This window comes from Pseudochaenichthys georgianus, chromosome 8, assembly GCF_902827115.2.
Source record: "Pseudochaenichthys georgianus chromosome 8, fPseGeo1.2, whole genome shotgun sequence".
Taxonomy (NCBI): Eukaryota; Metazoa; Chordata; class Actinopteri; order Perciformes; family Channichthyidae; genus Pseudochaenichthys; species Pseudochaenichthys georgianus.
Window position 1 is genome coordinate 31,461,632 of NC_047510.2, and position 27,029 is coordinate 31,488,660.

General features: G+C 41.3%; 2 protein-coding genes across 4 annotated transcripts in view; one reads left to right on the forward strand and one right to left on the reverse strand.

The window, feature by feature from the left end:
- Window positions 1–1,807: 1,807 nt before the first annotated feature.
- LOC117451014 (ran GTPase-activating protein 1-like) lies at window positions 1,808–14,225 on the reverse strand. Of its 2 annotated transcripts, none has more exons than XM_034089086.2 (16): window positions 14,141–14,225; window positions 12,889–13,003; window positions 12,290–12,417; window positions 11,158–11,217; window positions 10,888–11,067; window positions 10,424–10,558; window positions 10,153–10,311; window positions 9,474–9,587; window positions 8,372–8,471; window positions 8,178–8,262; window positions 7,087–7,231; window positions 5,274–5,390; window positions 4,978–5,083; window positions 4,716–4,804; window positions 3,893–4,014; window positions 1,808–2,514 (listed from the first exon to the last, which is right to left on the reverse strand). In XM_034089086.2, the coding sequence occupies exons 2-16, from the start codon at window positions 12,998–13,000 to the stop codon at window positions 2,433–2,435; spliced, it is 1,734 nt and encodes a 577-aa protein (XP_033944977.2). In that variant the 5' UTR covers window positions 13,001–13,003; window positions 14,141–14,225; the 3' UTR covers window positions 1,808–2,432. The 2 variants fall into 2 exon arrangements, with proteins under 2 accessions (XP_033944977.2, XP_033944978.2); XM_034089087.2 differs by having other exon boundaries at window positions 2,426–2,514; window positions 3,850–4,014.
- Window positions 14,226–14,935: 710 nt separating this feature from the next.
- Window positions 14,936–27,029, forward strand: part of LOC117451012 (zinc finger CCCH domain-containing protein 7B-like) — a 30,672-nt gene continuing 18,578 nt past the window's right edge. Inside the window, exons 1-12 of one of the 2 annotated variants that reach the window (XM_071204099.1) lie at window positions 14,936–15,010; window positions 16,200–16,267; window positions 16,380–16,416; window positions 18,189–18,386; window positions 20,795–20,953; window positions 21,555–21,635; window positions 22,374–22,433; window positions 22,782–22,830; window positions 22,936–23,108; window positions 24,193–24,706; window positions 26,371–26,432; window positions 26,516–26,609. In XM_071204099.1, coding sequence (XP_071060200.1) covers window positions 15,008–15,010; window positions 16,200–16,267; window positions 16,380–16,416; window positions 18,189–18,386; window positions 20,795–20,953; window positions 21,555–21,635; window positions 22,374–22,433; window positions 22,782–22,830; window positions 22,936–23,108; window positions 24,193–24,706; window positions 26,371–26,432; window positions 26,516–26,609 — 1,498 coding nt within the window. In that variant the 5' untranslated portion in view covers window positions 14,936–15,007. Of the gene's footprint in view, window positions 15,011–15,316; window positions 15,402–16,199; window positions 16,268–16,379; window positions 16,417–18,188; window positions 18,387–20,794; window positions 20,954–21,554; window positions 21,636–22,373; window positions 22,434–22,781; window positions 22,831–22,935; window positions 23,109–24,192; window positions 24,707–26,370; window positions 26,433–26,515; window positions 26,610–27,029 lie in introns of those variants that run through there. The other variant, XM_071204100.1, reaches the window with a different exon arrangement.

The window sequence follows — 27,029 nt, forward strand, 5'->3', positions numbered from 1 at the left end:
TTCACTTTTAGTGTAAGGGTCAGTAGCTTATATACGTCATGTAAATGGACTGCAAAAGGCTCAAAATTCCCTCCACATAGTCCTCACACACACTGGTAGTTTAAAATCAAAGAAACATATCCACATTCACCCACAGTATGTCTTAACAAAATAATGACTATCACTCCACTACTTGTGATAAGTTACTACTTATTTGGATATTTTTTCAAATGCATAACATTGATTATATTTGAACCGTCTTAAATACTCAAGGCAAATAAATAAAACACAATTGTTGGTTGTGAAATGCTGTTTCGAGGTCTGACATTTGAACTACAATCAGCTCAAGTGAAGAATAATTCCAAGTAAATCCAAACTTTAACCTCAAAAACAAACTAAAAGAAACAAATAAGAAAAATCTGTCTTACCTTCAAGCAAAACGTCCTCCGGTCACAGCCTGTGAACTAAAGGCAGTTTAAATGTTAATCCGTTAGTTATGGCTCCAGACATGTGCCGCTGACTTCTCTCTATAGTGTGTCCAGAGCTCACTGTCTGTGGTCCAGCGGCTAACAAACAAGGCTTTGGTAAATTCTTTAAAGATGACCCCTGATCCCGAGCCCCCTCACTGCAAATTAACATCTCAGCTTCACATTTTCTGTGCCGTAAAAAGGCTAGACCCACAGGCAGGGTCTACGTTGAGAGAGAATTGGTTGATATATTGGAAGACATACTGGTTTCTCTCTGTACTTCTTTGACCCCCACTGCCTCAAAACTATACAGAATAGGAATTAAATACATATATAGAAAGCCCATTTTCCATGATGTCATCCATAGGTCCACTGCTAATATTAAAGGGCACCTATCATGCTATTTTTAGGCAATAGCATAGGTCTCAGATATATAAACCAACCAAAAAACCAAACAGATCTCCCATTCTAGCCATTTTTAAACTGAAAAATAAATAAAATAACCTGGCAGATACCGTCTAAAATGCTGCGGTGATGAAAACAAGGATTATTAGATCAAGGATTATCTCTGAAACAGTCTGGAGCTCAAAGGCTTTCTCTCTTGCCTGCTTCTTCACACACATGCTCTCCAGTACAGGTTAGCTCTGAGTGTTAGCCATGCTAATATAAACACTGACCATATTACGTCCAAAACAGTCAGGCATTGTTTCTGATAGCAACGTTTCTGATTGGGCCGTGGGTCCACATTTCAGAGATTACGTCATATCGGACGCAAATCTGGATCAGCTCCGTTGTTCCCCGTTTTTAGAGATTTGGGTACGGAGGAAAAGAGAAAGGGTTTTATTTTCGGATGCTGCGTGAGTTCCCCGACACACAGAGGACACATCTTTATGTATAGAAGACATTTTGCATGATAGGTCCCCTTTAATACTCCTGTGTTGCTTAGTGTTTATGTACTTGAATGTTGAGCAGGGCAAGATATTGATAAAACATTCAAAACACATCCTGAATTAGCCAAGACAAGTTTTAGATCTACAGATCAAAAACGAACATATATTATGTTGGTCTAAAACAAAACTAGATAACGCTAACATTAGCTTATCATAGCTAACATTAGCTGCATTTTAAAACAAACATAAACCAGACAATTGAGATAAGTTTGCATTAAGTTAAGAGTCAACCTTTTTATAAACAAGTGCCTTCTGTCTTTACCTCATTGCAACAACAAAATAAATATAGCACTGGCCATATCGATATCTTTACGACACACAACATGGTGAACGCACGGAAAAAACGCTTTGGTACACGGGCGCAAACACAAAGATAGATGCTTTAATAAATAATTATAAGACGTTGAAACATTGAACATCAAAGCAGCTTTATTTATGCACACAAATACTCTGCACCATGTGCCTCATTAAAAGCAGAATATACATTTGATAAATGTCATCCCTTTAATATTTAGTAGTAGTAATAGTATTTTACAGTCCTATTTTGATATTCATCAGTCGATACATATTTTTAATAAAGCCATTGTTTGACCATATTTCTCAAATTCAGTAAACATTCACTATTTAATATAAAACGACAGAGTAATAAAAGGTATATGGGAAATAGAAAATGTTCACAAGGTTTTCTAGTTTTCACCAGACGTGTAATCTGCGCGCACAGATCTAGAGTATGGTGAAAGGCTTTTTCTTTTTCACCAATACAACAGGAGCATGGTGACCAAGTTGTCAGTGCCGTCCTGTGGTTTTATGATTGTACACAAAGCACTTCAGTTGTTTCACACCGTAAGTTTCAGTTTTCTTCAAAACACATTCAAGTCCAGTCCAGAGAGAGCTTTGTTTCTGACGCAGCGAAGTGTCTGAGTGGAGTCGGCTCTGCTTCAAATTTGAGCACCTATGTGTGTGCTGGTTTCCAAAGGTCCAACAGTGATCAGTCAAAGTTCAGTCTGTGTGTGTGTGTGATCATGTGTGTGTGTCCTCAGCCCTCAGACCTGACTCTCTGCAGTGTTGACTGGAGGTCGTCTCTGGCGTTTCCGCATGACTCCAGAGCATTGTTGTTTCTGTGAATGAGAACATATATTAAAACACACACACATCTTATTATTATTATTAAAGAGGCCCTATTCGGCTAATTTCCAGGTTCATATTTGTGGTGTGTGACATGTCTGCATGCTTTAATGTTCAAAAATCTCTTTATTTCTCTCATACTGCCTGTGCTGCAGCACCTCTTTTCACCCTTTGTCTGAAACCAGAGCCCAGTCTGCTCTGATTGGTTAGCTGGCCGGCTCTGTTGTGATTGGTCAACAGCTTATGGCGCGTTTCCACTGCAGGCCTCGCTCGGTTTGGTTAGGCCTTTTTAGGCCCGGCTCACTTTAATGCTGCGCTTCCATTACAGTTTAGTAATTGGGGCAGTTACTATAGTAACGCAGTGTAGGCGGAGCCTTGACGTCATCTTCAATGAGAGCCCCAGAAAAACAACACAGCCGTTAGCTCTTAGCACTCAAGCTCACAGCTCCTCATATCTGTTCAGAAACTAGACAAAAGTTAAACAAGTCCAAACCACAGACTGCCTGTGTCATGGCGAATACAGTCGCTGCTTTATTTATGTCTGTAGGCCGTTGTTGTGAGTGTGGACGGTCGGAGCATATACAATGTTAGCTTAGCCGATCTCCATTCAGAAAACACGCATTTTAAAAGGGTTTTTCGCCCGCCATGTGTCTGCAGACTTGTCAAAGCATTAATTGATGGTTTTTACTAACCGGTATCAGTATGTTGTTACTTCGGCATCATTTTGAAACGTGTATTACAATTAAATCACGGTCAAATATGTTCAACTTGTTGTAGTTGTAGCTGCCTTGCCAGCGATTCTCTCTCTAGTTTAGCATACTCAGCCCGACTCAGCCTGGTTGTTCCTGGCCCTAGAACCACGATTTAGTCGAGCCAGAAAAAAGGTAAAAAAAGTGGCCCCGGGCCAAAACTAGGCCAAGTGGAAATGCAACCAAAAACGGGCCCCGCACGCTTAAAGCGAGCTACCCGCTGCAGTGGAAACGCGCCATTAGAGATGTACAATGTGTTGGAGCGCTAGCCAATAGTAGTGTAAGTGTTACATGGTGATGTCACTATGTGTTCCTAATGTAGAGACTGATCCGCTATCTCTCATACCTGTGCAACTTCAAGGAGTATTGAGGTAGGGCTGAAAATCTAAATAATTATTACTCTCAAGATAAATCACCATTGACCCTTTGCCGAAACTGAAAGTATGAACCCATTGAAAACACATTAATGAGCAATCACCAGAGAGTGTCCACCACCGCATTTGAGCACACCAAGTGCAAAGACATTCATCATGTGCTTCTTTTTCCTGAAGCTAGGACGGTAGACGGGGTATTTTGTACCTGGGAGCTGCCTGCTGATTGGCTCATTCTGTCACGCCCTTACCGGGACAAGAAGGCCTCCAGCACCGCCACGTTCTCCTTGGGGAAGTAGTCCTGCCGAACCACGTGCTCTAAAGTGTGGAGGTGACCAGGAACCACGACCACCGGCTTCACCTTGTCCTCACTCTGGGCGCAGGACAGAGGAGAGATACAAACATGGGAGTCAATGACTTTATGAATATTCATTTTTATTTATTTTCAACTCTTTAAAAAATAAGCTCTGCATCTGAAACATGTCGTGCCTCTCTACAACAAATCCAATAGTAGCTTACTAGCTTCTACGGGCTGAAGCAACTAAAATCTCTCACCAGCAAAATACCTCGACAGTTAAAGCCATTTTACGTTTCACTACTATACGATACAGTATTTATTATCATTATAGTATTACTATTTCGGCGATTTGATAAAATATAAATTATATTTGATGCAACTTTTGTTACATTTCCGTGACTTTTCCAAAACTTTGGGAAAAATAATGTTTTCCAAAACTTTTCCAGGGCCTGGAATTAGCCTTTTGAATTTCCATGACTTTTCCAGGTTTTTAATGACCGTAAGAAGCCTGGTATATATACATATACAATTATTTTTCTTTAAGAATGTATTATTCTACCCCCTTTTCCCTTTAATTCACACAATAAAATTTAAAAAATGTGCTTGTATTTTGATAAAATGTAGATAAAAGGTACGGACACACCAAGTAAATAAATACAGATAAAAACCAGCTGTTAGTATAAGGGAAAAAGACCCAAGTGGGACGAGAAACACAAAGGAATATTTCTCTCTCTATGCCTCGATACATGTTCTGAATACATGCAGTCTCAGCGTACCTTGAGAAGTCCGAGCAGCACCAACAGAGACGATACGAAGCTGTAGCCTTGGAAGGACGGAGTGGCAAAAGCTTTCTTCAGAAGGGCATCTGTGAGGAGAAACAACACATCGTTATATTAAGTGTTTCGCACCATTGTCCTCTTAAAAGACAACCACAGAAAAGGTGTGTGTTGTCAGCAAAGACTGTAAATACATTGGAATATCTTTAAACTCTTTACTTTAAAGTAACAACAATCAAATCAACTGAACAACGTGTCTCACCGATGCTGTCCAACACGGCAATCTTAACGTCATTATTCTCCTCCTTATACACAGATGCGATCTTTAGGAAAGCTTCAGCTGTTTTTGAAGCATCGGAAACGTCCACCTGCACACACAGAGGAAAGCAAACACTCACTGATGGCACCGTGTTTGTTTGCATCAAGGAAACACAGATGTCTTAGCAGTAATGTCTCAGAACAGAACGCCACAGGGAGACATTTCATTGAGCCTTCGGTGTCTTGAACAGCTCAGTGCACGGAAACCGGTGTGGAGGTTTTTGTGGATTCTGTGTTTACCTGCTGCTCGATCAGCAGCGCTCTCTTGGCTCCCAGTTTGAGCAGTTTGTCTGGAGACGGGAAGCTGAGGAAGGAGGAGACGTCTGGAGGCCGGGGGGCTGAGGCAGGGGTGGACAACTGAGAGGGAGGGGAGAGAAAGTCAAATAAACAACAGTATCAAACGTCAGGGTGTCTGCAGGAATCCTGAAGTCAGATTTAATCCCTTTTAAGACCCTTTCCGTACATTTTAAGACCTCATCGCCACTTGGAGTTTTAACCGGTTACCTTGGCGACACACGTTACCTCACATTGACTATATTCAGTATTGAGTGTCCTTCCTCCTTATCTTCCAACCATTTAGACGCAGACTTGCATTTCCCCATAACGATGTTGTTTAACAACCGGCACAAATGGAGCTTCGCGCGCCATAAAGCAGTGAGCGTGCGACGTCCTGTTCAGACGACGTCAAACCCAACGGGATGCCATCAATAAACTACACAGAATCACACTACACACCTACGCCATGATTACATTCAGGCAGACTGTAGAACACAACCTCTCTGGACCATTTATATACTTAGTGAAAACAAGCTACACAATGTAATACTTTGGAAAATGCCGTTTGATTTTCGCTAAATTGATTTATCAACTTCTAATACTTTTTAAGACCCCGCGGACCCCCTGAACGTACACAAAACAACAGCTGGTGTGGTCTTAGAATTGGATTTTCGATTCAGAAAAATGCTCCTAATTAATGGGAAAGTGAAAAAAAAGTACACGTTGTCCAATTTCAAATTCATCTGTTTTCCCTTTTTTTGTCCAAAATCTTATCAAACTATGGAAGCTGTTGGTGCAAAGTCCTGTTATCGGATACAGCATTTTTTGGACGGTCTGTGATTCAAGCTGCTCCTGGGAAATATTGTTTCAGCGTTGTGTCATAAGCCGCATTCACACTGCGGTACTTTTCCCACAAAGGTTCATGCGAACTTAGTTCATGCGAAGTCTTTAGTTCGCATGAACTAAGTACAGATCGCGTTCACACCAGAAAAAGTCCCTGGGGGTGGATTAGTCAAATGAAGCCGCTGACGTCACTTCTTCTTCTTCTGCTTTGGGTTTACTGGCAGGCCGCAACCCACTTCACGGCGTATACTGCCGCCCAAAGTCCCCGGAGTTGGGGAAGGCTTCAGTAGAAGCTGCTGGGAGTCCCAGCAGCTTCTACTGAAGCCTTCCGAGTAAATCGCCAGAACGCCGACACCTCCTCATCTCCACCGCTCCCATGTTTTATTTTGTGTTGCCATAAGTTAGTCTCTCTGCGTTTCTGCGCTGGGCTAATGCTAATAATGCTAATGCGAGGATAATAAAATGGCGGCTTCACAAAAGTTTTTGGGAGTTTTACGGGGCGTGGTTTGCAATCCGCCCAGCCAATCAGGAATATAGCTCTTTTCTCAAAAAAGAGCCGCTCGAAAGTCCCTGCTCTCTAGCAGGGACTTTCGAGGGGGTAAAAAGGTTTGCATGAACTACTTTTAGTACCGGCTCTTTTTGGTGTGAACGCGAGCATGAACTAAGTTCGCATGAACCTTTGTGGGAAAAGTACCGCAGTGTGAACGCGGCTATAGTTTAATTAGAATGTTGGGACTTGCAATAGCACCCCCTAGTGGCAGAAAACATGTGGATGTGTCTGTAAAATATTAAAATGTGTTCTGTATTTACTTTTTAAATGTTCTACAGTTATTCAATGCAGCATCAAACTTGCTGATTGTCAGATGGAAATGTAACACTGTTATACTTCTGTACAGGTGATATTTATTTGTAGTTGTGTCTGAGTTGATCTTACCTTGATGCCATTGCTATCATCGTCCTCCTCTTCTTCCTCCTCTTCTTCCTCTATTTCCTCATCATCCACATCCTCGTCATCTTCGTCTTCTTCTTCCTCATCATCATCTTCTTCGTCATCATCCTCCGGCTCACCGTCATCGTCACTGAGGCAAATAAAAAAACGCTCGTTATGGATGAACTGCATCTTTTTGAATGTTCTAAAATCAAATATCGTGTTACTGTATAATAAATCTGTATCGACTGCATTGTGACTTGCTCCATCGAAATCAGGTGCATTGACCCGAAGACGCATTTGGAGTTGTATACCCTGCTGGAAAGAGGAGATTCCTAGCTTTCTAATGATATCAGGATTGTTGTTGTGCTCCAAATATTAAGCGAAGTATGTCACATTATATAATGACTGTTACGAGTCATCATTCCTCTTCTCTGGAATCCATCGATCTGATTGGTTATTAGCAAATGATCAAAATACTACGGAGGGAAGATATTTTCGTTTGGATTACTGGTCTGGGGGAAGCTCGAGAGTGTCTGTGTGTGTGTGTATATGTGTGTGTGTGTGTGTGTGTAATTTTGTGTTTGTTTCCCGGGGAAAACCCTCGGAGAAACACCGGCTGTTGTTCTGCCTGCTGTGACGTAATTATGCCGTCACAAGCTTCAAAGTTACATTTATCATCTGAATTTCGCAAAATAAGTTTAATATTCTGAAAGCCAAGACTTTGTTTATTTGAAATCAGATGAAAACAAACTGTAACGGACCCTGCCGTGTTATCTATGATTACTATACGCCTTACATTCATAATGTCAGCGGAGGGAGGGGGGCGGCGCTGCGGAACAGCAAATTGTGAGGGAGAGCTGTCATCTTCCCTTTACAAGCTTCACAAATATATTTATCGTTTGATTTTGGAAATAAAAGTTTCATATTCTGAAAGCCAAGACTTTGTTTATTTAAAATCAAACAAAAAACCCGAACCCCGAAAAACTATTTTTTTACGCAAATCCACGTTTATTTGAAACGAGCCGTTGCGACTTCCGACTGACTTCGATAGAGCGGGTCATTATGTTCTATGCCAGTTAGTACGATGTGATTACCTGAGCGATCCGAGGATATCGGCGAGGTTCATGGCCTCCATGGCGTCTTTCAGAACTTTGCAGCCGTCCTCTCCGAGACAATTACCTGGAAATCAAGTTGTTTTTTGTGTTTACAAATGTATAAAACAGCATTTTTCACAAAGCGTAAAGATCTGAGAAATAACTGAAAAAGGTAGATTTGAACATGTTGTTACCGTTGAGGTCCAGTTTCTCCAGCTGGTCCTTGTTCTTCACGGCGTGCACCACGGCCAGAGCGGCTTCCTCTGTGATCTCACCAAACGACAGGTTGAGTTCCTGTTGAGCGTCACAGATCAGTTACTCATAAGGTGAGATACAATTCAATCGAAGGCTAAGAAAATAAAGGCTTTTCATAATAAAATGTATAGAGTAGAATAGAATAGATAAAATAGAATAGAATAGGGAGGGAAGAACCCCTCTTTAATGGCCTCACATGCAGAGCACACAGTGACATGTGTTCTCTGCTTTGAACCCATCCTAGTACAGGAGTCTAGCACCAGGAGCAGTGGGCAGCTATTGTACAGCGCCCGGGGAGCAATGGGAGTGAGGGGGGAAGGGGGTTGTCCGGTGCCTTGCTCAAGGGCACCACGGCAGGGCAGGAGGTGAACTGGGACCTCTCCAAGTAGCAGTCCACACTCCATACTCAGGTGGTCCTCAGTAGTATGTGTCTATTGGCATTTAGATTGAGTAAATTATGTTACAGTGTAGTATTCATTAGGGCTGCACGATATATCGTGTCGTGACGATAATCCTGATATGCGCATTCACATTATTCACATCGCAGGACGTGCAAATTATTATTATTATTTTTTTTATTCATCTTTATTTTTTAGGACGTGCGATATTAAGTAGGCAAGTTAACACGTCATGTTACAATTATTTTGCTGCTTGCTACAAAAGGAAAACTTGCGCGGCTCTCATGTCAGGGGTACTTGAGTGAGCGACAGCAAACCACCAATCACAATCACATCTCCAAAGCCAACGGACCCAAAGGTAAAAACACTGAATGAAGTCGTTTCAGGTGTTTCTCCAGGACAGTTCGGCACTTGCTAACCGAGCTAGCTCAGCTTGCTGCTCTGATAACTTAAGATCCAGACGTCCGTGACTAAAATCCTTCATCCGGTTAAATATAGTTAAAGAAATACCAATCGTATAGCATAAAAGTTAAAGAAAAGAAGGATTGCGGACAAAAAAAAGTGTCTTTTCTAAAATTCCTGTATTTTTTCATATCGCAATGTCAGTTTTGTCCAATATGGTGCAGCGCGAGCATTCATTTACCTTTAGTATGGGTAGTCCCTCTGATACAGTTTCTGCGATGGCGATGGCTCCTGCCGGCCGCACCAGACAGTCTCCAAAGTTTATCACCTGGATGCTGCGGAGATGTTTCAGAGCCTGTGAAGGACACGGAGCTTATTCACTACAGCTTCAAACCCAGAACAAATATTATTTATTATTATTTTTAGCAGAAGAACTGAAACAAAAGCAGAATAATTGGTGAATCATTTTCAAAAATATAATACAAATATTTAAGAAATGTAATTCCTTGTTTATCACCTTTAAAGCTCTACTGATCATTATTTGACATAAACAATATTTTAAAAAACGTATTTTACTGTTGAAACGGCAATTAAACTGCTTACGACCTTTAAACGTGTCTTTACAATCTATGATTTAGAACTGTTGTACTGTCGGTTATCCTCAAAAACAGATCGTGCAAAAGCAGCACTTTAAATCTTGTGTTTACCAGCGATGGGCTCATGAGTTGGAATGAAGCATTAAATAACGACTTATTGGCTTAAGACATTTGAGGGGACTTCCCTTTCTCAGAAATGATACATTTGATGGCGTATTGATGATAAGAAGCGAGGTAAGCATCAGTTGAACTGAATCATTTTCAGCCAGGTCAGAAACGGTCCCTCAGCTCCCTTCAGTGATGACACCAGCGTGAGGTCAGTACCTGTGCCATGGCGATGGCCCCCTTCTCAGTGAAGGTGTTGTCGTTGAGGTTGAGGATGCGCAGGTTGGGGTTGTTCTGCACGGCTCCAGCCATCGCCGTGACGCCCGGGTGATTGATACCGTTCTGCGGCACGTTGATCTCCTCCAGGCTGCCCATCAGCTGGGAACACAGAAGGTAAATGCTAAGATTACTCCACCTTCTCGGAGATCCCTAGCAGCATGTCGAACAGCGCCTCGCAGCAAGTATGGTGGATTAGAAGTCAGTTCTGTACCTTGAAGGCTTGAGCGAGAGCGGTGGCCCCTTCGTTCTCCAGGCGGTTCCTCCCTGCCACGAAGGCCTTCAGGCCGAGGGGGGTGCCCTCTGCACTGGAGGTCTTATAGCACTGGATCAACGCGGCAGCCAAGATCTGAGTCCATGAAAACAGGTGTGAACATGTCTGCTTTGGAAAATCCTCTTTTCCTTAAGGCTGCTATCAATACATCAGAAACCATCTCCCTCTCCGTCATGATACCCAATCCTTGTTCAAATACCCAGCAGTAACGCAAGAGGCAAAACAGACTGAATGATATACAATTACACGAGGTATATACCCTGACACAAAACTGTAACTGTTACTTTGGCAAATGCTCCACTACAACCGCATCTATTTGGATTTGGTTTTATACGACAGTCTAACACATATATACTCAAACTGTATAAGCAGACACAAACTGGTGTAGGTTACTGCTGACGTACCTTTCCCCCTCCGATGCCCATGCCACAGTTGTTGAGCCGCAGCTCCTGCAGGGTGTAGCAGGCGGTGCTCTTCAGCAGCCTCTCGATGCCCTTCACCCCGTCGGGGCCGAAGGCGTTGTCACTGAGGTCTAAAACTGTGAGCCGGGCGTTCGCCAGCATCAGAGCGTCACCCAGAGAATTCTACATCACGAGGGAGAAAGAGATAAGATAAGGCAGGGTAAGAAAAGCTGCTTTAAAAAGGATAATGATATTAAAGGAGAAGACTATTACCAGGGCCGGGGGGATCTCAGAGCGCAGGCGACCTGTGAACATGTCACTCCAATAACAGCGCTGAAAGAGAGACAGTCAAATATAAACAGTGTGAGTAGGGCTGCACAATTATTCAAAATGTTATCCAAATCGCAATAAGGTTCAAATGGCAGAAAGCTCAACATCTGTTCAAGTCTACAAATGTGTCAAAATAAAAAATGTTGATGTATTGTGGGACAGCAGAGACAGACCTGCTAGAAAACATATTTCAAAGGTTCAGATCCGGTTAAAAATACAAAACACCATGATCATTTCATATATCTCCTAATGAGAATAATGATGCGAATGATCAATCCTTCCAATATAGTTTATCAAATCAATATCAGTCTAAATAATTGCAATCTGCTGTTTTTTCCAAATCATGCAGCCTTAAGGTGTGAGAGACAATCTGAAATATACTTTGTGATTTAAAACTGGGCACACTTATGTCTAATATGTTACTCATCAGTATTATGTTAAATAAAGCGGAAACAATAAATGATGAGTTGCTCAAGAGATATATATACCGTACTTTTCGGACTATAAGCCGCGACTTTTTCCCCCATTTTTTTTGTACAGCTAGCGGCCACTAGGGAACCTCCTAAATCTATGGATTTTACAGGTAAAATTAACCACCTTTAACTCTATGGGCTCTATGGCCGGTCCGCGCCCGCCACCTCTAAGCGGCGGGCTCCAGCAGGAAAAGCTGGAGGCCGGAAAAGAGTGAGACAGGTAGCGCGCCAAAGTAAAAGTGGAACCGAGAGACAGAACGAGAGCAAGACAGACGGACAATTTAGCTGCTGCGGCTTATATGCAGGTGCGCTTTATAGTCCGAAAAGTACGGTATATATATATTTGCCGATATTTTAGTAATTCATTAATTGTTTGAACAGATTTGTCTTATGTTAATCTAAATATCTTTAGGTTTTTGAGTGTTGGACAAAACAAATAAGCAATTTGTTGACATGATCTTAAGTCAATTATGATGGGCATAATTCACTATTTTCTGATATTTTATAGACCAGTTCCTATTTATCATTTAAAAAGACCACTCAGTTCCTGGTTACAGTGTCAGAAAATGTGACGATTGAAATCGAGAATAAACCCTCCAGACCTTGAACTTGCTCTTTGTCTCGAGGGCCTTGGCGATGGCCTGAGCTGCCGCTACACCGATAGTGTTTCCCTCCAACCTCAGAGCCTGTAGGTCCTCAAAGTCCTGGATCTCCTTGACGATCTCCTCCACTGTCAGGGCAACAAGGTAAAGGGTTAGGGGGTATCTATTTCTGGTAATTAGAATAGCGATCATCAAACTAATTACAAGGAATTGGCTAAAAAATAATAACTTCGTAAACTCACAATGGAATAACTTAGTAAATGAAATCTATGTAAAAAAAACTACTATGAGAATTAGAAACCAAATGCATATCTTTGAGGAAAGGTGGGAAACATTATTATAAACAAGTATAGCTGAGACAATGCATCCGTTATTTTATTTGTAATTATTATTACTAGTATTTATTTTCGTATTTGTGATCAGTTATGTAGTTATGTACTGTACCTAGATGTGTATATTTTGTTATGTATGCTTTGTGAATATTTTCTTAAAAAGCAAAGAAAAAAAGGGTTAGGGGTTGGGAAAAAGGGGATGGAGTGTTCTAATAAAAAACGGTTAAAAACAGAGATTGTAGTGCGTCATTCGAGTCTGTCTCTCACCCGATTGGGCATCGTCCAGCTTTCTTCCCTGGCCTTTGTAGCTCAGCTCTCCATCTTCTACTCCAGTTTTAGCCAGAGATTCGGCCAACTGCGCAACAATGTCTGTCGCCATCGCCTGTGGACAAACAGATTATTTCGCTTTTATTATAATCCTGACGTCCAGTGACAGAAAGTGTTTCAACAGGTAGCACCGTAAACACTTATTACATGTATCTAAGTCAATAAAAACCCAAACAGAAAGTAATGTGTGGATAATCTTGCTTCAAACCACCTTGTTTCTTTCTGAAGCTTAGTTCAATAAGAACTGAAAGCGAGGTTTTCGGTGTAATATATAAAAGTTTACAGCAGTTGACATTTTATTCATAGATTTTTTAATATTTAATCTGTATGCTGAATAGTAAACAACCTTTCAAGATTTGTCTTTTTTTCTGTATACAATTAAAAATACCTTTGCTATACTACATTTGTGTACAAATATTGAAGTTTTTACTAGATTTCATGTATTTGACAGCTGTATTTTATACATTCTTCGCAGATTAAGAGCAATATATAAATATATATAAACTATTCAACCAATAAAGTATGATACACTTATTTCATTATTATAGCTTATGTTATCAAGCAGTATATAAAGTAACTGAAATAAACCACAAGTGTACCAGCATTACTTATTATAATTTAATAATATGGATCTGAAATTAGCCATTCTGCATAATGAGTACTTAGTGTACTTTAGTCTACTATATTCTGATGCTAATACTTTTGTACTTTTACTCCAGTAGATTTTGAATTCAGGACTTGTACTAGCAACACTGTAGTATTGCTTGCTACATTAACTAAAGTAATAGACCTGAGCACCTCTGTCAAATCACTGTTGTTTTGGGGTAGGTGTTTCCCTGCCTGCGGTTAGCATTAGCCGAGTGCTGCTGTTGTTGTGCCATCACACCTAGGCGGTTTAATGCCAGTGGAGCAGGTGTTGCTGCTGTTGACAACTGTCAGTTCAGGGACATATCGTGCTTTTCAGACACTTAACAAACTCATTCAAGTGGCAACATTAGCAGAAAAGGGAACATGTAGTCAGCTAGCTAGCACTAGTTCGTGGGACAGAGCGTGGCTTTGCTCGGCCTCTCGAGTCGGACATATGGAAACCGTTGGCAACTAAAAAGATACCCTAACAGTCCCTGGTTGATTTAAATGAATACAAGAACGCTATTGCATTCATAGTACTAATACAAACTGTCATAGATATTACCAAAACACTGCTGTGCTGATTGAATTGGAATCCAGTCCAGTCACACGCTCCCGCTCGCTCCTGACGTTTAAAACTGATTCCAGCGCACGACACTAGAGCGCTTGACGGCAATAGAGCGGGGAGGCAAGGGACTTGTAGTCCAACAGAGACTACAAATGTGTTGGAAGCGTTTACCTTCATTCCAGTTGGTCCAAAATTCCAAAACGTAACTAAGCATGATTTATAGTATCATCATTACAGGCCAATATTACCAGTCAAAAGAAAAGTCATGACTCTCCTTTTTGTTGATCAATATTTTAATCTTTACATTCTACATATAAATGTTTTCCATTCCTTTGGCCTTTCTTCTTTTTGTTGAATAACTCTCTTACATTGATTTTTAATTTAATTATTTTGGTTATTTATGTAACTTTTTAACGTTTCTTTTTGTTTACTGTTTTGCAGTTTTTGCAGTTTTGCTGTTGACTTTGTGTTCTTGGCCTTAATGCAAAATCTGTCAGGCACCACTTGGGTATTTTAACCGTTATTGAGGAATGCATTGTATTATTGTACCCATACACAATGTTAAGTCAAAGAGAGGACAATAATAAATTGTGTTTGGATTTATTGTAGGAAATAAGGGTATAAGGGGGACAGGTTCATGGTGTGTGAGCAGGAAGTGGTGCCTGTCAGACTTTACTCAGGGATAAAAGCTCATACTCATTTAAAGGGCCAGTGTAAGGTTGATAACATTGGTTGTTGAGCATGTTTTACTGCTTTGCAGGAAATATAGTACTCAGAGAAATGTGCTTTTCCACACACTGAAGAAAGCAACATTCCATGACTTGTCGCTATCAGGGCTGTTAGGGAAAACATCAGGCAATATATATGGTGAGATCATTACGTTTCTAAGAGAAATTGATCAATTTAAAAATAATCTAGAGTTGTGGTTCTTTGTTTTGTTTTGTTTATTGTTCTCTGCATAGTCTCTTGTCCACACTCCAGTCCAGTTGGTGGCGGTAATGCACCTACAAGTTGGTTTGCCAACCGCCAATAAACACTAAAGAAGAAGAATAAGATAACATTGGTGTTGCTGGAAAGCGAAACTTATCAAGTCAGACACCGAGGTTCGGCGGGTGTCTTCCTCCTCGGCTGGCTGTTTCTCAGCGTCAGCTCGACTAATATATCCTCAAGAAGTGTCTCCGTCTTTCCGCCTATTTGGAGATTAAATGGCACGCTTTTAAACTTAACTTCAGTCCAATGCACTTCCTCGCTTCATCAGGTAGGTGTGTCGGAAGTCACTCACGCCACGATAGGCAGGGACACATGCGGGAGTCAGGGGGCTTGAATGCTCGATGTTTGTGCATTTTTTAAAACAGTGGTGTAATGTGAGGACATTTAATCAAGTACTGCGCTTGAATGCAGTTTTTGAGTGCCTTGTGCTTGACTTGAGTATTTCAGTTTATTGCTATTGTGTACTTCTCCTCCACTACAATTCAGAGGTAAATATTGTACTTTTACTCCACTACATGCCGTTACTTACTTTTCAGATATGGGTTAATAATGTGAAATATAGAGAACACTTAATATGACTTGTTACACCTGGATTACATTCAAATACCCTGCAGCATTCAAAGTAATTTAACTAGATTCCCAGCTTTGATCAACACATTACTGCATCAATAATTATAATCAAAACATATGATGTATATCATTCTGAAATGGACCAATCTACATAATGAGTACTTTTACTTTTGATGCATTACGTTTTATTTTGGTGCTAACACTTTTGTACTTTTACTTGAGTTACATTTTGATTACAGAACTTTTACTTGTAACAGAGTATTCCTACACTCTGTTACTTCTACTTTTACTTAAGTACAAGATCAGAGTACTTCTCCCACCTCTGTATTTAAATACTGAATGAACATGAAGACAGGCTCGATGGTTGTCTTTGCATAATTTGACATGTAGTTGTTTTGTTTTTGCTCTTCGAGGAAATTAAAGGCTTATTTTTGATGGGCCTTATCACAGTCAGGCTTTGTTACAATCTACTTTTGTCTGTTTGTCTTCTCTCCAGGGAACAAGCATGGACCCTGCCAGACAGAAACGCCAGGAGGAGATAACCAAAGCCCTGACTTTCATACAGTAAGATGTTTTCAGTGACGGAAAGTGAAACCTACCGTTCCCCTGAATGACTCATGCCTTTGCTCATAACCCAGCCAGTACGTTTCTAAACTAATATTTGCTTGTTTTCTAGGTCTTCACTAGCGTATCCAGAGCCGGATGGATACCAGGTACCAGTTGTTACTATGAACACAATGTTATGTATTTTCCCTATGTCACTTCCCTTTTGCAATGTGGGATTTATGCTTGTTATGATCTGCAGTCACTTGGCCATAACTCACAACCCCAAGCCCCGTTAGGTTTCTGTTTCGTTTCTCACTTGAATTTCTCTGTCTATCTTTTCCTCCCATCTTTCCGTCCATTCTTGGCTGCATGCAAATCAAGGACCTATTCTCACATACTTTGCCCACTTTGATCCTTTTCAAGTTTATCTCAATACTTACTTTGAAAGTGTTACAACCAACAACTACTGAATAGTTAGGCTTACATTTTGCATGTCTCCAGAGGATGAATCCTACATTATTTCCTTCAGGGGTGCCCAACCAGTTTTAGTTTGAACTTATTCATTATAATTGATGTACACAATGCCGGTATAAGAATGTCAACTAAATTGATTATAGTCTATTATCAATTCAGGTTCAGAAACTAGTGTTGCTTGCATCCTATTTTTTAAAGGCATCTATTTGTATACTCTACTAAAATGCAACAAAAAAAGGGTTTGATTCTATTAATTTTGTCTTTTTATTGCACTTTGGCAGCAGATTCCTGAGTAGCTTCAGATCTGAGTTGTCTTATTAGTGAGCCTAATTTATACTTTTGTAGCAACACTATTTTTAAATAATGGCAAAGAAAGGGTTCAGAGTCTTTTCTTTTTCTCCTGTGTCATATGTGGCAGCACTGTTCAATGTTTCTTGAAAACATTACTCACTGTAGTGACGTGTGAATAAACTCCAACTCTGTCTCAACAACACTGTTGTGTAACTTCAGTTAAATACTTGTGTGTAGATTAGAAAGAGGTAAGATAAAGCATCTGCAGTATTTTATGAAGTATTCATCGTACAAAGGTCAGTTTTATACAAGTAGAAGTGTGTATTTACCTGGCAGTAGGCTGTCAGTAATGGCTACGCCTCTCTATTTGGACTGGTAGATCTCGGCAGACTGGCAACTTTAAAAGTAGCTCTCGGTTCAAAAAAGGTTGGGCACCCCTGCGTCTAGCACCACTCTAACGGTCTTGTTTTTAAGTGATTTGATGGATTGCCACCAAATTTTGTGAATGGCCTAGGGACTATGAATCGAAGTTACTTTGATGATCCACTGACCTTGCCTGACCTGGTGAACTACTAAATACTTGCTCAATGAATCACCTTCCTCTTATCCTGAGCTGTTCTTTGTTGTTTGTGTGTGCTAATATTTAAGCATTAGGGCAGCAAGATTAGTAAACAAAAATTACCTCACTCCGAGTTTTTTAAATCAGATTTTGCAAATTTGAGTCACGATAAAGGAAGGATTTATAATTTTCATTGTGTTGTGATGCCTCTCTTGTCTTTTAAGAAGTCTGCAGGCTATGATTTGTGGTTTAGGATTCCTCCACAATACTTAATTCAAAATGTTTTTAAACACTTATTCTGCATTCACAATTAAAAAAATTAACCAGCCCATATTCCGATTTTGATAACATTTAGATTGATTGTGCAGCCCTTGGAAGCATGCAAAAATAGTGACCGTTATTGTATTATAGAAGTCATTGTGATAACTAGATGTAGACTGTACCAATTCCTAGACTATAAAATCATTAATTAAACCGTTTTTAACTGCTGCACATGGCATATATAAACAAAATAAAGAACATGGTGTTGTGACTACTCTACTTCATGATATGACTCAATGTTTTTAAGACACGCCACCAGCATGATATCCCCTTCTTTCCTTTCCTTTCCTCTAGGACTTCCTCACCAAGTTGGTGTGCAATCTGCTGGATGAGGGCAACGCCTTCTTCAGGGACGACGACTGGGAGCAGGCGGTGAGACAGTTCAGTGAAGCCTTGAACGTCTCGAGCTACGCTGAAGCCGAGGAGATCCAGATCCCCGAGGTTTTGCTGGAGAGTCTTTATGTGAACCGGGCTGCTGCCCACCACAGCAAGGTGAGAAACAGCTGGTCCCTGAGTTTCAGTGGTGCAGACACTTGTGAAGACGAAGTGTGTTCTGTCTGTGTGTTGTTGTGAAATGTGTGCAGCTATGACTAAGGCTTGTGACAAACGCGTCTCCACACCCAAGTCTGATCGGTGTGTTAGTCAATCAGTTGGGGAGACGGATGAAAATGCATCAACCCACAGTAATGACGGGTTTAATCCGTATCGGAAGTCCTTTATTTACAGCATTACACCAAAGAGGACAGTGTTGATAAAAGGCAAAATAAAAACAGTAGACTAACATTTTAAATTAAGAGGCAAGCATGTGCTAAAAAATGTAGACATCCAGGGTAAAACAAAGAGTAGCATCTTTAAAAATGAACACGGTGTTGAAGTAGCAGGCAGTAGTAACCATTAGTACACTCTAAAGAAAATATGTGTTTTATAGATAACATTAAATAACGTGATTTTTAAACTTGCTTCAACTTTTATTTAACATCTTAATAATTTAAGTGTAGCGGTTAATCCAAGACGGCTTCCTATCAGAAATATATATTCCTCTTTATGAATGATATCTACTTTATTATGGGAAAGTCCAGCTGTGGCTCAGGAGGTCGATCAGTCATCCAACGCCGCAGTCTACATATCGAAGTGTCCTTGGGTAACGTGTGTGTGTGTGTGTGTGTGTGTGTGTGTGTGTGTGTGTGTGTGTGTGTGTGTGTGTGTGTGTGTGTCGTGCGTGTGTGTGTATGTGTGTGTGTGTGTGTGTGTGTGTGTGTGTGTGTGTGTGTGTGTGTGTGTGTGTGTGTGTGTGTGTGTGTGTCTGTCTTTGTGTAATCAGGTGTATGGCAGCCTCTATCTCTGAATGAATGTGGGTGAATGTTGACTTGTAAAGTTTGAATAAGTGCTATAAGAATGCCGTCCATTTAATATTTACTTATAATACAATCCAGGGCCTTGTCCACATGCATGTAGCGCCGTGATGGCAGGGTGCTGATATGACAACGATGTGTCAATAACGATTCACCGCTGTTGCAAGACTGACTAGCATGGATTTTGTCATCTGTTTATGCTACTATATATTTTTTCACAATAGTTTTTTCACTATATAATATATATATATATATATATATATAACGAGAAGATTCTTGTTATCACACTTTATGAATGAGTTTGTTGACACCCATAAAATGGCGGAGGAGGACAATAAAAGTCACATGCTCACGGGCAGCAGCACCCTGCACAAAAAAGTGCAGTAATGTATGCTTCTCAGCAGCCACTTTGAAGTAAAGTGAAGTACAGTGCATACATTTTCACTAAATGTGGTCCATGGGAATAAACCCACATCCTCAACATTGTTTGTGCCATGCAAGGCAGATGACATCCCTTCACAGAACTACAGTATGCTTTTAAACAAGTTTAAACTGATGATGGTCCTCAATCCAAATTGAACTGTATGAAATGAAAAGGCACATTTGTCTTGTAGTAAATAAAAAAGGGCGACCTGGAGCCAATCCTGCAACTTCCCCACAGGTGAAAGAGCTGACACTTTGTTCTGAAAGCTGAACCTGCTGCTCCTCACTGAGGGAAGAGGCTGTGAATGACTTTACATTGTGGATAGCCCCCATTGTTCTGTGTGTCAAAATGAAAGACAGCCCACACACCATTCAATCATCAAACCGTGGGGTCATTACGTAATGTTGTATCCATGGATGTATAAAGAGAAGTTCTACCGCAAAATTATTCTCCGTCGGGACTTCCTGTAACAACACCTTGCCCAAGGACACAACGGCCTGACGCAGTGGTGGCGGAGGAGGGTTTCGAACTGGAGTCCCCCAACGCCCCCTGACCTGATGATCGCACGCACAGCCCATTGCTGTCCCCCCCCCCCCCCCCAGGGTATTGTTGAAATATCTACTGAACTTCCCCACTCAATCTATCAAGACCTGAGCAGTTGTGTAGAAGTCCAAGGTAAGGCACGGGCCGGCGCATATCGCTCAAAGTAATCCCCGGCCATATGAACTTTGACCCTAGGAGATAGAGGACAGAGGTGGGGAGGCACTACGTGGCAGATCCGACTGATCTCAATCAGTAATGCGTGACCCAACGTTTCGCTGCTCTGATTGGCTGTAGGGCTATTCAATTGCATTTTGATCTGACCGCGCGGATATTATAACACCAGAGGATTTCCACACCTTTAGCATTTTGCTTATTATGTATTTGAATTTGTTTACTTTAACATCATGTTTCATGGTGGGGCGAAGTCATGTCTTGGTATGGCTGCAGCCTACCCCAGCCATACCCTGGAGCCGCCACTGCTCACACCTAAACCACAAAGCTTCTCTTTAAAACCAAAACATATTGATCTGATTCCGACACTTTTAACCCTGTTCTTTTACTTTATCTCTCTGCTCCCACAGGGGGAATATGAGCGGGGCGTGAAGGACTGCGACCGAGCCCTGACGGTGTGTAAGGAAAGCCGCAGGGCCCTGTTCAGGAAGGCCCTTTGTCTGAAGGAGCTCCGGCAGTACAAGGAGGCGTACAACTGCACCACAGACTGCCTGCTGATCAACAGACTGGTAAAGATAGGACTGCCAGGGAAAGCGGACACTAATCCGTCGAAGCAAATGACTTTAATTAAAAAAATCAGACGGTGTCTCTTGAAGTGAAATGCTCTATGCGATGAGCAAATGTGTTACCTGAGCCAAAACAAAGCTCCGCCTTGAGCACATTTTCAGATCTACAGCTAAATGTTACGCTAAGATGTGTTTCTAAAAACATTGAAAGTAAAAAATAGGCAATGCAGTAACAGAATCTTTAGTCATATTTAACCTGTTTGACACGAGTTTAGGAGCAACAGTTGACAGCTTGGCTCTGATTGGTTGTTTCCCTTCGGTGCAGTGGAGGCAGAAGAACATTACTTTATTTATCAATGATTTTCTGTCTCATGCATCAGGATAGAGAGACAGTTGCTATATATATATATGACAGTTATCTTTAATATATTAACCAGCTGTAGCTTTTTCTTAGCATTTGTTACATGAACCTTAATTGCAAATAAATAGCTTTTGTGGACCAGTGCAACGTGATATAAAGTGGGTGACGCCACGCGGTCGAGGCTGGAGACGTGTGTCTTGCAAAATGTACTGATTTGTTATCTTTCTGTTCACCTCCTCACAGGACCAACAGGTGAATGAGCTCGCTCAGGAGCTGGCCGTCCATCTCAAACTGAAGAACCGGAAACCATATGTGTCTGCAAAGGTTAGATTACGCTTTAGATTTCTTCCAATATGAAAAGCAAATGAATCATTGGAAATTGTAGAGGATGCAGTTTAGGTTGGGACTTTGATCAAATGTATTACATGTCCCCACAGGAGCAATTTGGGGTGAAGTGTCTTCAGGGACACAACGACATGCTGCAGTGGGACTCAAACTTGTTACCTTGATTTGATATACTTTATTAATCCCCGTGGGGAAACGGTTCCTCTGCGTTTGACCCATCCTAGTGTAGAGCAGTGGGCTGCCATTATGTACGGCGCCCGGGGAGCAGTGTGGGGAACGGTGCCTTGCTCAGGGACACCTCGGTAGCACTTGGTCTTGCCGGGACTTGAACTGGTGACCTTCCCGTTGCCAAGCCAAGTCCCTATCGACTTTGCCACCACCGCCCCAAAGTTTTCACCCCCTGATTCGAAGTCCAGCACGCTATCCACTGAGCCACAGCCGCCGCCTCGTTAATGTTAATATAACAATAAGCAATATAATTTTGGATGAAGGTATTTTATCACATTGATGCCGAACCCTCTTTGATTTAATATGCAATGCAGGGGGCTATTGGATCCAAAAGTGTTAAAGAAATGGTTCCTACAGTGGAGAGAAATCTCTGATAAGGGGATTCATTTAGTTGCGTCACGGCATCTTCACCTTGCTCTAACGCAGACATAATGCACATTGTTCTGTATTTGCGGTCTCATATCCAGTGTGTTGTTGTTTGTCCTCCAGGAAGGCGGACTCATCGAGAGAGCGTTCACAAACGGAAACACGACTGTTGAAGCCATCAAGGCAAGTTCCTCTCCGACATTAGATAGAAAATTATTCCTACACGGCTCAAAACCCCAAACATTTACATTTTTTTTTTTTTTTGAAAACCTCATAGATGATACAGGTTTCCCCGTTTAAAGATATATTACTGTTTTATTTGTCCTTTTTATTGCACTTGTCCTTCTTTCTTTTGTTTTATATAAATACTGTCATTTTATTTTATGCTTTTTATTGCACTTTTTTTGTATTCTTCTTGCTAATGAAACATTAGAAAACCTAATTTCTCCCCTGGTAAAAATACGATATTGTCCACAACCCATTTTATCTGTTTTAATTGTACCTATATTATATTGTTTTTCTGCCGCTCAGGTATCCGGTGTAGGAAATGGTTTGAATCCTCTGAGTGGCTGCGCACCCGGTGGGGATTCTGGATGAATGTTCTCCTTTGTCAAATTCTTGAAATAATGGTACAAAATCAATTACAAGTAAGATCTAATTAATTGCCCCTCTTTCTTCTCTTCAGTCAGTTTTCCCAGCATGCCTCAGTCCTCCGTTCCCTCCCGAGCTCCCAGCTTCAGACAACCTGCGGTCGCCTCATTTCCTGAAATGCTCGACAATCTAGACGACACAGAGCTGATGGGAGACGACCTGGACAGCCTGCTCGACGGCTTCCCCGAGGAGCAGGCCCGGACTGAGGTAAAACCTGATTCTGCTGCAACGGGATGTACTAATAATCAAAATGTTATCGAAATCACAATATGGAATCGTGCAGAAAACAACTTCATCAGCAGGCTATCCCAAAATGACCGAATGACACTCTGGCTGAAAGTTGCAGCTTTTTCTAAAAGTTGTAACTGTTGGAAAGATATTCACGAATGCTTCCAGATTTGCTTTTTATTCGTGCAGCCTTAAAAACCATGAAAAGACAACACTCAGGATGTACCGATACCCAAGATATTAGGCCGTGTCTAGTCTCATGTCACTATTGATAGAACATGAACGCCATAATACATCAAAACCTTCAAATGCGAAAGGCCAATCGTGGACAAGTGGCCGAAAGACCCCGATAGTGTGATGTAACTCTGCCTTTGTTAGCCCTACATATCTAAATATCCACATACTGTTGGAGCATCAGGGGTGTCAAACTTAAGGCCTGGGGGCCAAATCCGGCCCGCGGCCTAATTTGATGTGGCCCGCAAGAGCTTGCAAAGAATATAATATACAATTGTTGTAATTGTTGAATATTTACTTTCAATTATTTGCCCTAGACTTCTGCTTTCAGACGTAGTGATTTGGGAAGATATTACCAGAACTGATAATAATCCAATGCAGGGCCAACAATGTAATGTAATACATTATTTAATATATATTATATATTTACATATATTTATATATCATTAAAATTACAACCGGCCCTTTGAGTGCAACCGTAATGCTGATGTAGCCCGGGATGAAGTTGAGTTTGGAAACCCTGATCTAAGGAGATAAAATGTGTATACGATTGTATAGATGTGTGTGTGCAAGTACGTATTGTATGTATAATATTTTCTGCAACATAGTAAGCATTTATCTTTACCCAGGATGACCCTGTCTGTTTTCATATTGTTTGGTCATTATTGTAACAAAAATGAAAAACAATAAAACATTTTCTTTTCTTTTTTTTAAACCTTCAAATGCGACCTTCAAATCGAGCCTTTGTTCATAGTTCTTTACATCAATCTGCCCACTCCCCTTTGTTTCACCCATCATGACTCCACTTTCATTCTTCCATGTTTCACAGACCCTCACCCAGGCAGTATTCACAGCCCCCCCTTTCATCCTTCCCGCTCCGACCCCTCAGCTTCCCCCGGCCTTCTTCAGCTCCTCCGTCAGCGAGCTCAACTCCCTGGACTCCTTCTGCGGGGTCATCAGCACCATCACTGGGGCCCTGGACGCCCTGGACGCCCTGCATCATCCAGACTTGACCTTTGGGATTAGCATTTCCCCAGAGTTGCCGTTGCCCTCCGCGGCGCTGGATGGTCTGGATGATCTGGATTGCCTGGATGACTTCTTGGATAACGTTGCTGCTAGGAATGAGTCCATCTGTAAAGTGGAGAAGTCTCTGGACGATCTGCTGGACGAACTGGATCCTCCAGAGTCCGTTTGTGTTTCAGGAGGTCAGAGTGCCGTGGAGGATCTCGACTCTCTGGATGCCTTGGATTTTTTTCCCTCGGGTGAATGTGTTACGCCCATTTTCCCACCAGTCTCCTTCGGGGCGGCAGGCCTGGACACGCTCTCCGATTTCCGCTCCACCGGTGATTATGATTAACTTGTTGTTTTTATTGGCACCTGGGGCCTCATTTATAAACCGTGCGTACGCTCAAAAGATGGCGTACGCCAGTTTCTAAGCAATGTTTGCGATTTATAAAAAACAAACTTGACGGGAAAATGTGCGGTCCTTAACGCAACTCTGACGACGACGAGAAACTGCGACACCGGCAGAAGGAAGAATGGAGAGAAATAATGCGGGAATAATATCATAAATAAAATGTTACCTCTCATTTATCATATATGAAGAATTAATTCGCAAAAATGGATTAAAGCCAATCTTAAAATGATTAAACAAACACCTGTTTGCGACTCCTCGGTGCACACAAAAACATAACTTGGAGAAATAAATATACGGATATGTTATTGAAAACCACCTCGAATATGTTGTGTTAATGTTATGACATGTTTTCTCATGAACGATGCGGTGAGCAGGCGGACAGAACTACGTCTAAACTGACGCCGTTTTGCCTTTCTATAGGTTGTAGATACGAGCATGGTTTTATATACTATCACGTTTAATCGTGTTTTATGCCGTTTGCTAAGACTTGATAAGTCGCTCGTAAAACACAGGAGGTATGGAAACTAAGAACACCGTATATTTGGTAGATTTTGCAGCTGATAAAACTCAACACGTTTTATTTCATTTAAGTGGTGGATAGTCAGTTGCTGCGGGGAGGGGGCGGGGGGTTAAGACGCACAGGCTGCAGTGGAGACGCAAATTAATTGACTCCACTCCGCAGGGATCCCCCGATCTTACATGGGGGGGGGGGGGGGTCTCCTGTCCCCGGCACACACACTGACACACTGCCTGAGGAAGGTTATGTGTGTGTTGTCGGACCACTTATTTATTTATCTTGGTGACGACCCGACCTCCATGCTGCTACTCTGGTTCAAACAGCAACCACCAAACAATGTGATTTGTCTCCACCTCCCCAAAAGAACCAAAATCTGACGCGGTGTGAGACGTCTTTTTTAGCTGTTCTGTCCTCATTTCCTGCGATCTTCTTCATGCAGTCAGTCAAAAATGAATATTATTACGGGGCGTTTCTTTGACTATTTATGGGCGTTACGTGAAGTCCGCAAAAGCTAATCCGCATTTCGAGTTGATTGTGCGTCCTACGCCGTTACAGTGTTTTATCAATCGGAAAATGTCTGTGCCTATTTATTTGCTTTGTCCTACCTAAGCAACCTTCCCAGTGAATCCTACGCAAGGCTTTATAAACGAGGCCCCTGGTCTTTTTTCAAAGGGAAAGGCAGCAGGTGGCCGATCAGTTGACGAGTGATGATTTTGCATTGTCTTGTTCAGCGTGAAAAATATCAGATTTTGAGATAAAAAAAAATCATTCATTCAAGTAAACATTTTATAATTTATTTTTAATATTATCATTATTTTATTCTCTTTACATTTTTCATAATGTATTAATTTTCAAAATTCAACGATAAAAAAAGATACATTTATTATACCGCTTATTCTATATTGCATGTCCGTTCACTCGGAGGTTTCCCCATTTTTTTTATTCTGGGGTTTATGGGAATTTTTCCTTGATAGAATTTCTCTACTTTTATTAAAAGATCATGCTAGTGTTTGCACATGTTTTAACTCATATATAACACATGTTCATATTATTCTAACTGGTTTTGTCTTCAGGTATCTCGGGCTCTCAGACTGCTGCAGCTCCAGTGATGCGATCTCAAAAGAATACCTCCAAAGTAAGACTTCTTATCCGGCTTGTGTTTCCTGATCTCTTGTTGTCCGTCTTGTCGGTATTAACTTAAATCTTATTCTTACCAAGGAGAAGAAAACCCCCCCGCAGCTTGCAGTCACTCACCCGTTATCCTCCACCCACGAGTTCCTGCAGGCCTGCACCGCCTGTTTCCCTCAGAGAGGTACGTCCATGTTCTTCTCTTCAACTACAATACATTCAATGTTATTTAGCTGATGCTTTTATCCGAATCAGAAACACAATTCCTTTATTAGTCCAGCAGCGGGGACATTTACAACGTCACAGAAAAAGAGACATAACAGATGCAATAATAGAGTAGCATGTTACGAGAAAAAAACCACATTAGAAATACAGATAAAGATAAATAAGTACTCGAAAAAATGTAGTGGCAGATTTTAAATAGGTGCATGTACATATTAGGGTTTGAGATGCTTAAAAAAAAATGTGTACATAAAAAGTGATCATGGTTATTGCACGGTAAAATTGGACAAAAAGCGTATATATTGCACGGTACACACAGGGTTCTTACGGTCATTACAAACCTGGAAGAGTCATGGAAATTCAAAATGCTAATTCCAGGCCC

Bases quoted from the DNA above. Each gene is read 5' to 3' on its own strand.
- LOC117451014 (XM_034089086.2), bottom strand. From the start codon at position 13,000: ATGGCGACAGACATTGTTGCGCAGTTGGCCGAATCTCTGGCTAAAACT. The intron at 10,559-10,887 runs GTACGTCAGCAG...TCATGGACTCAG, and splicing joins TGGGCATCGGAGGGGGAAAG to ATCTTGGCTGCCGCGTTGAT. The intron at 4,015-4,715 runs GTACGCTGAGAC...TCCTGCGCCCAG, and splicing joins TGCTGCTCGGACTTCTCAAG to AGTGAGGACAAGGTGAAGCC.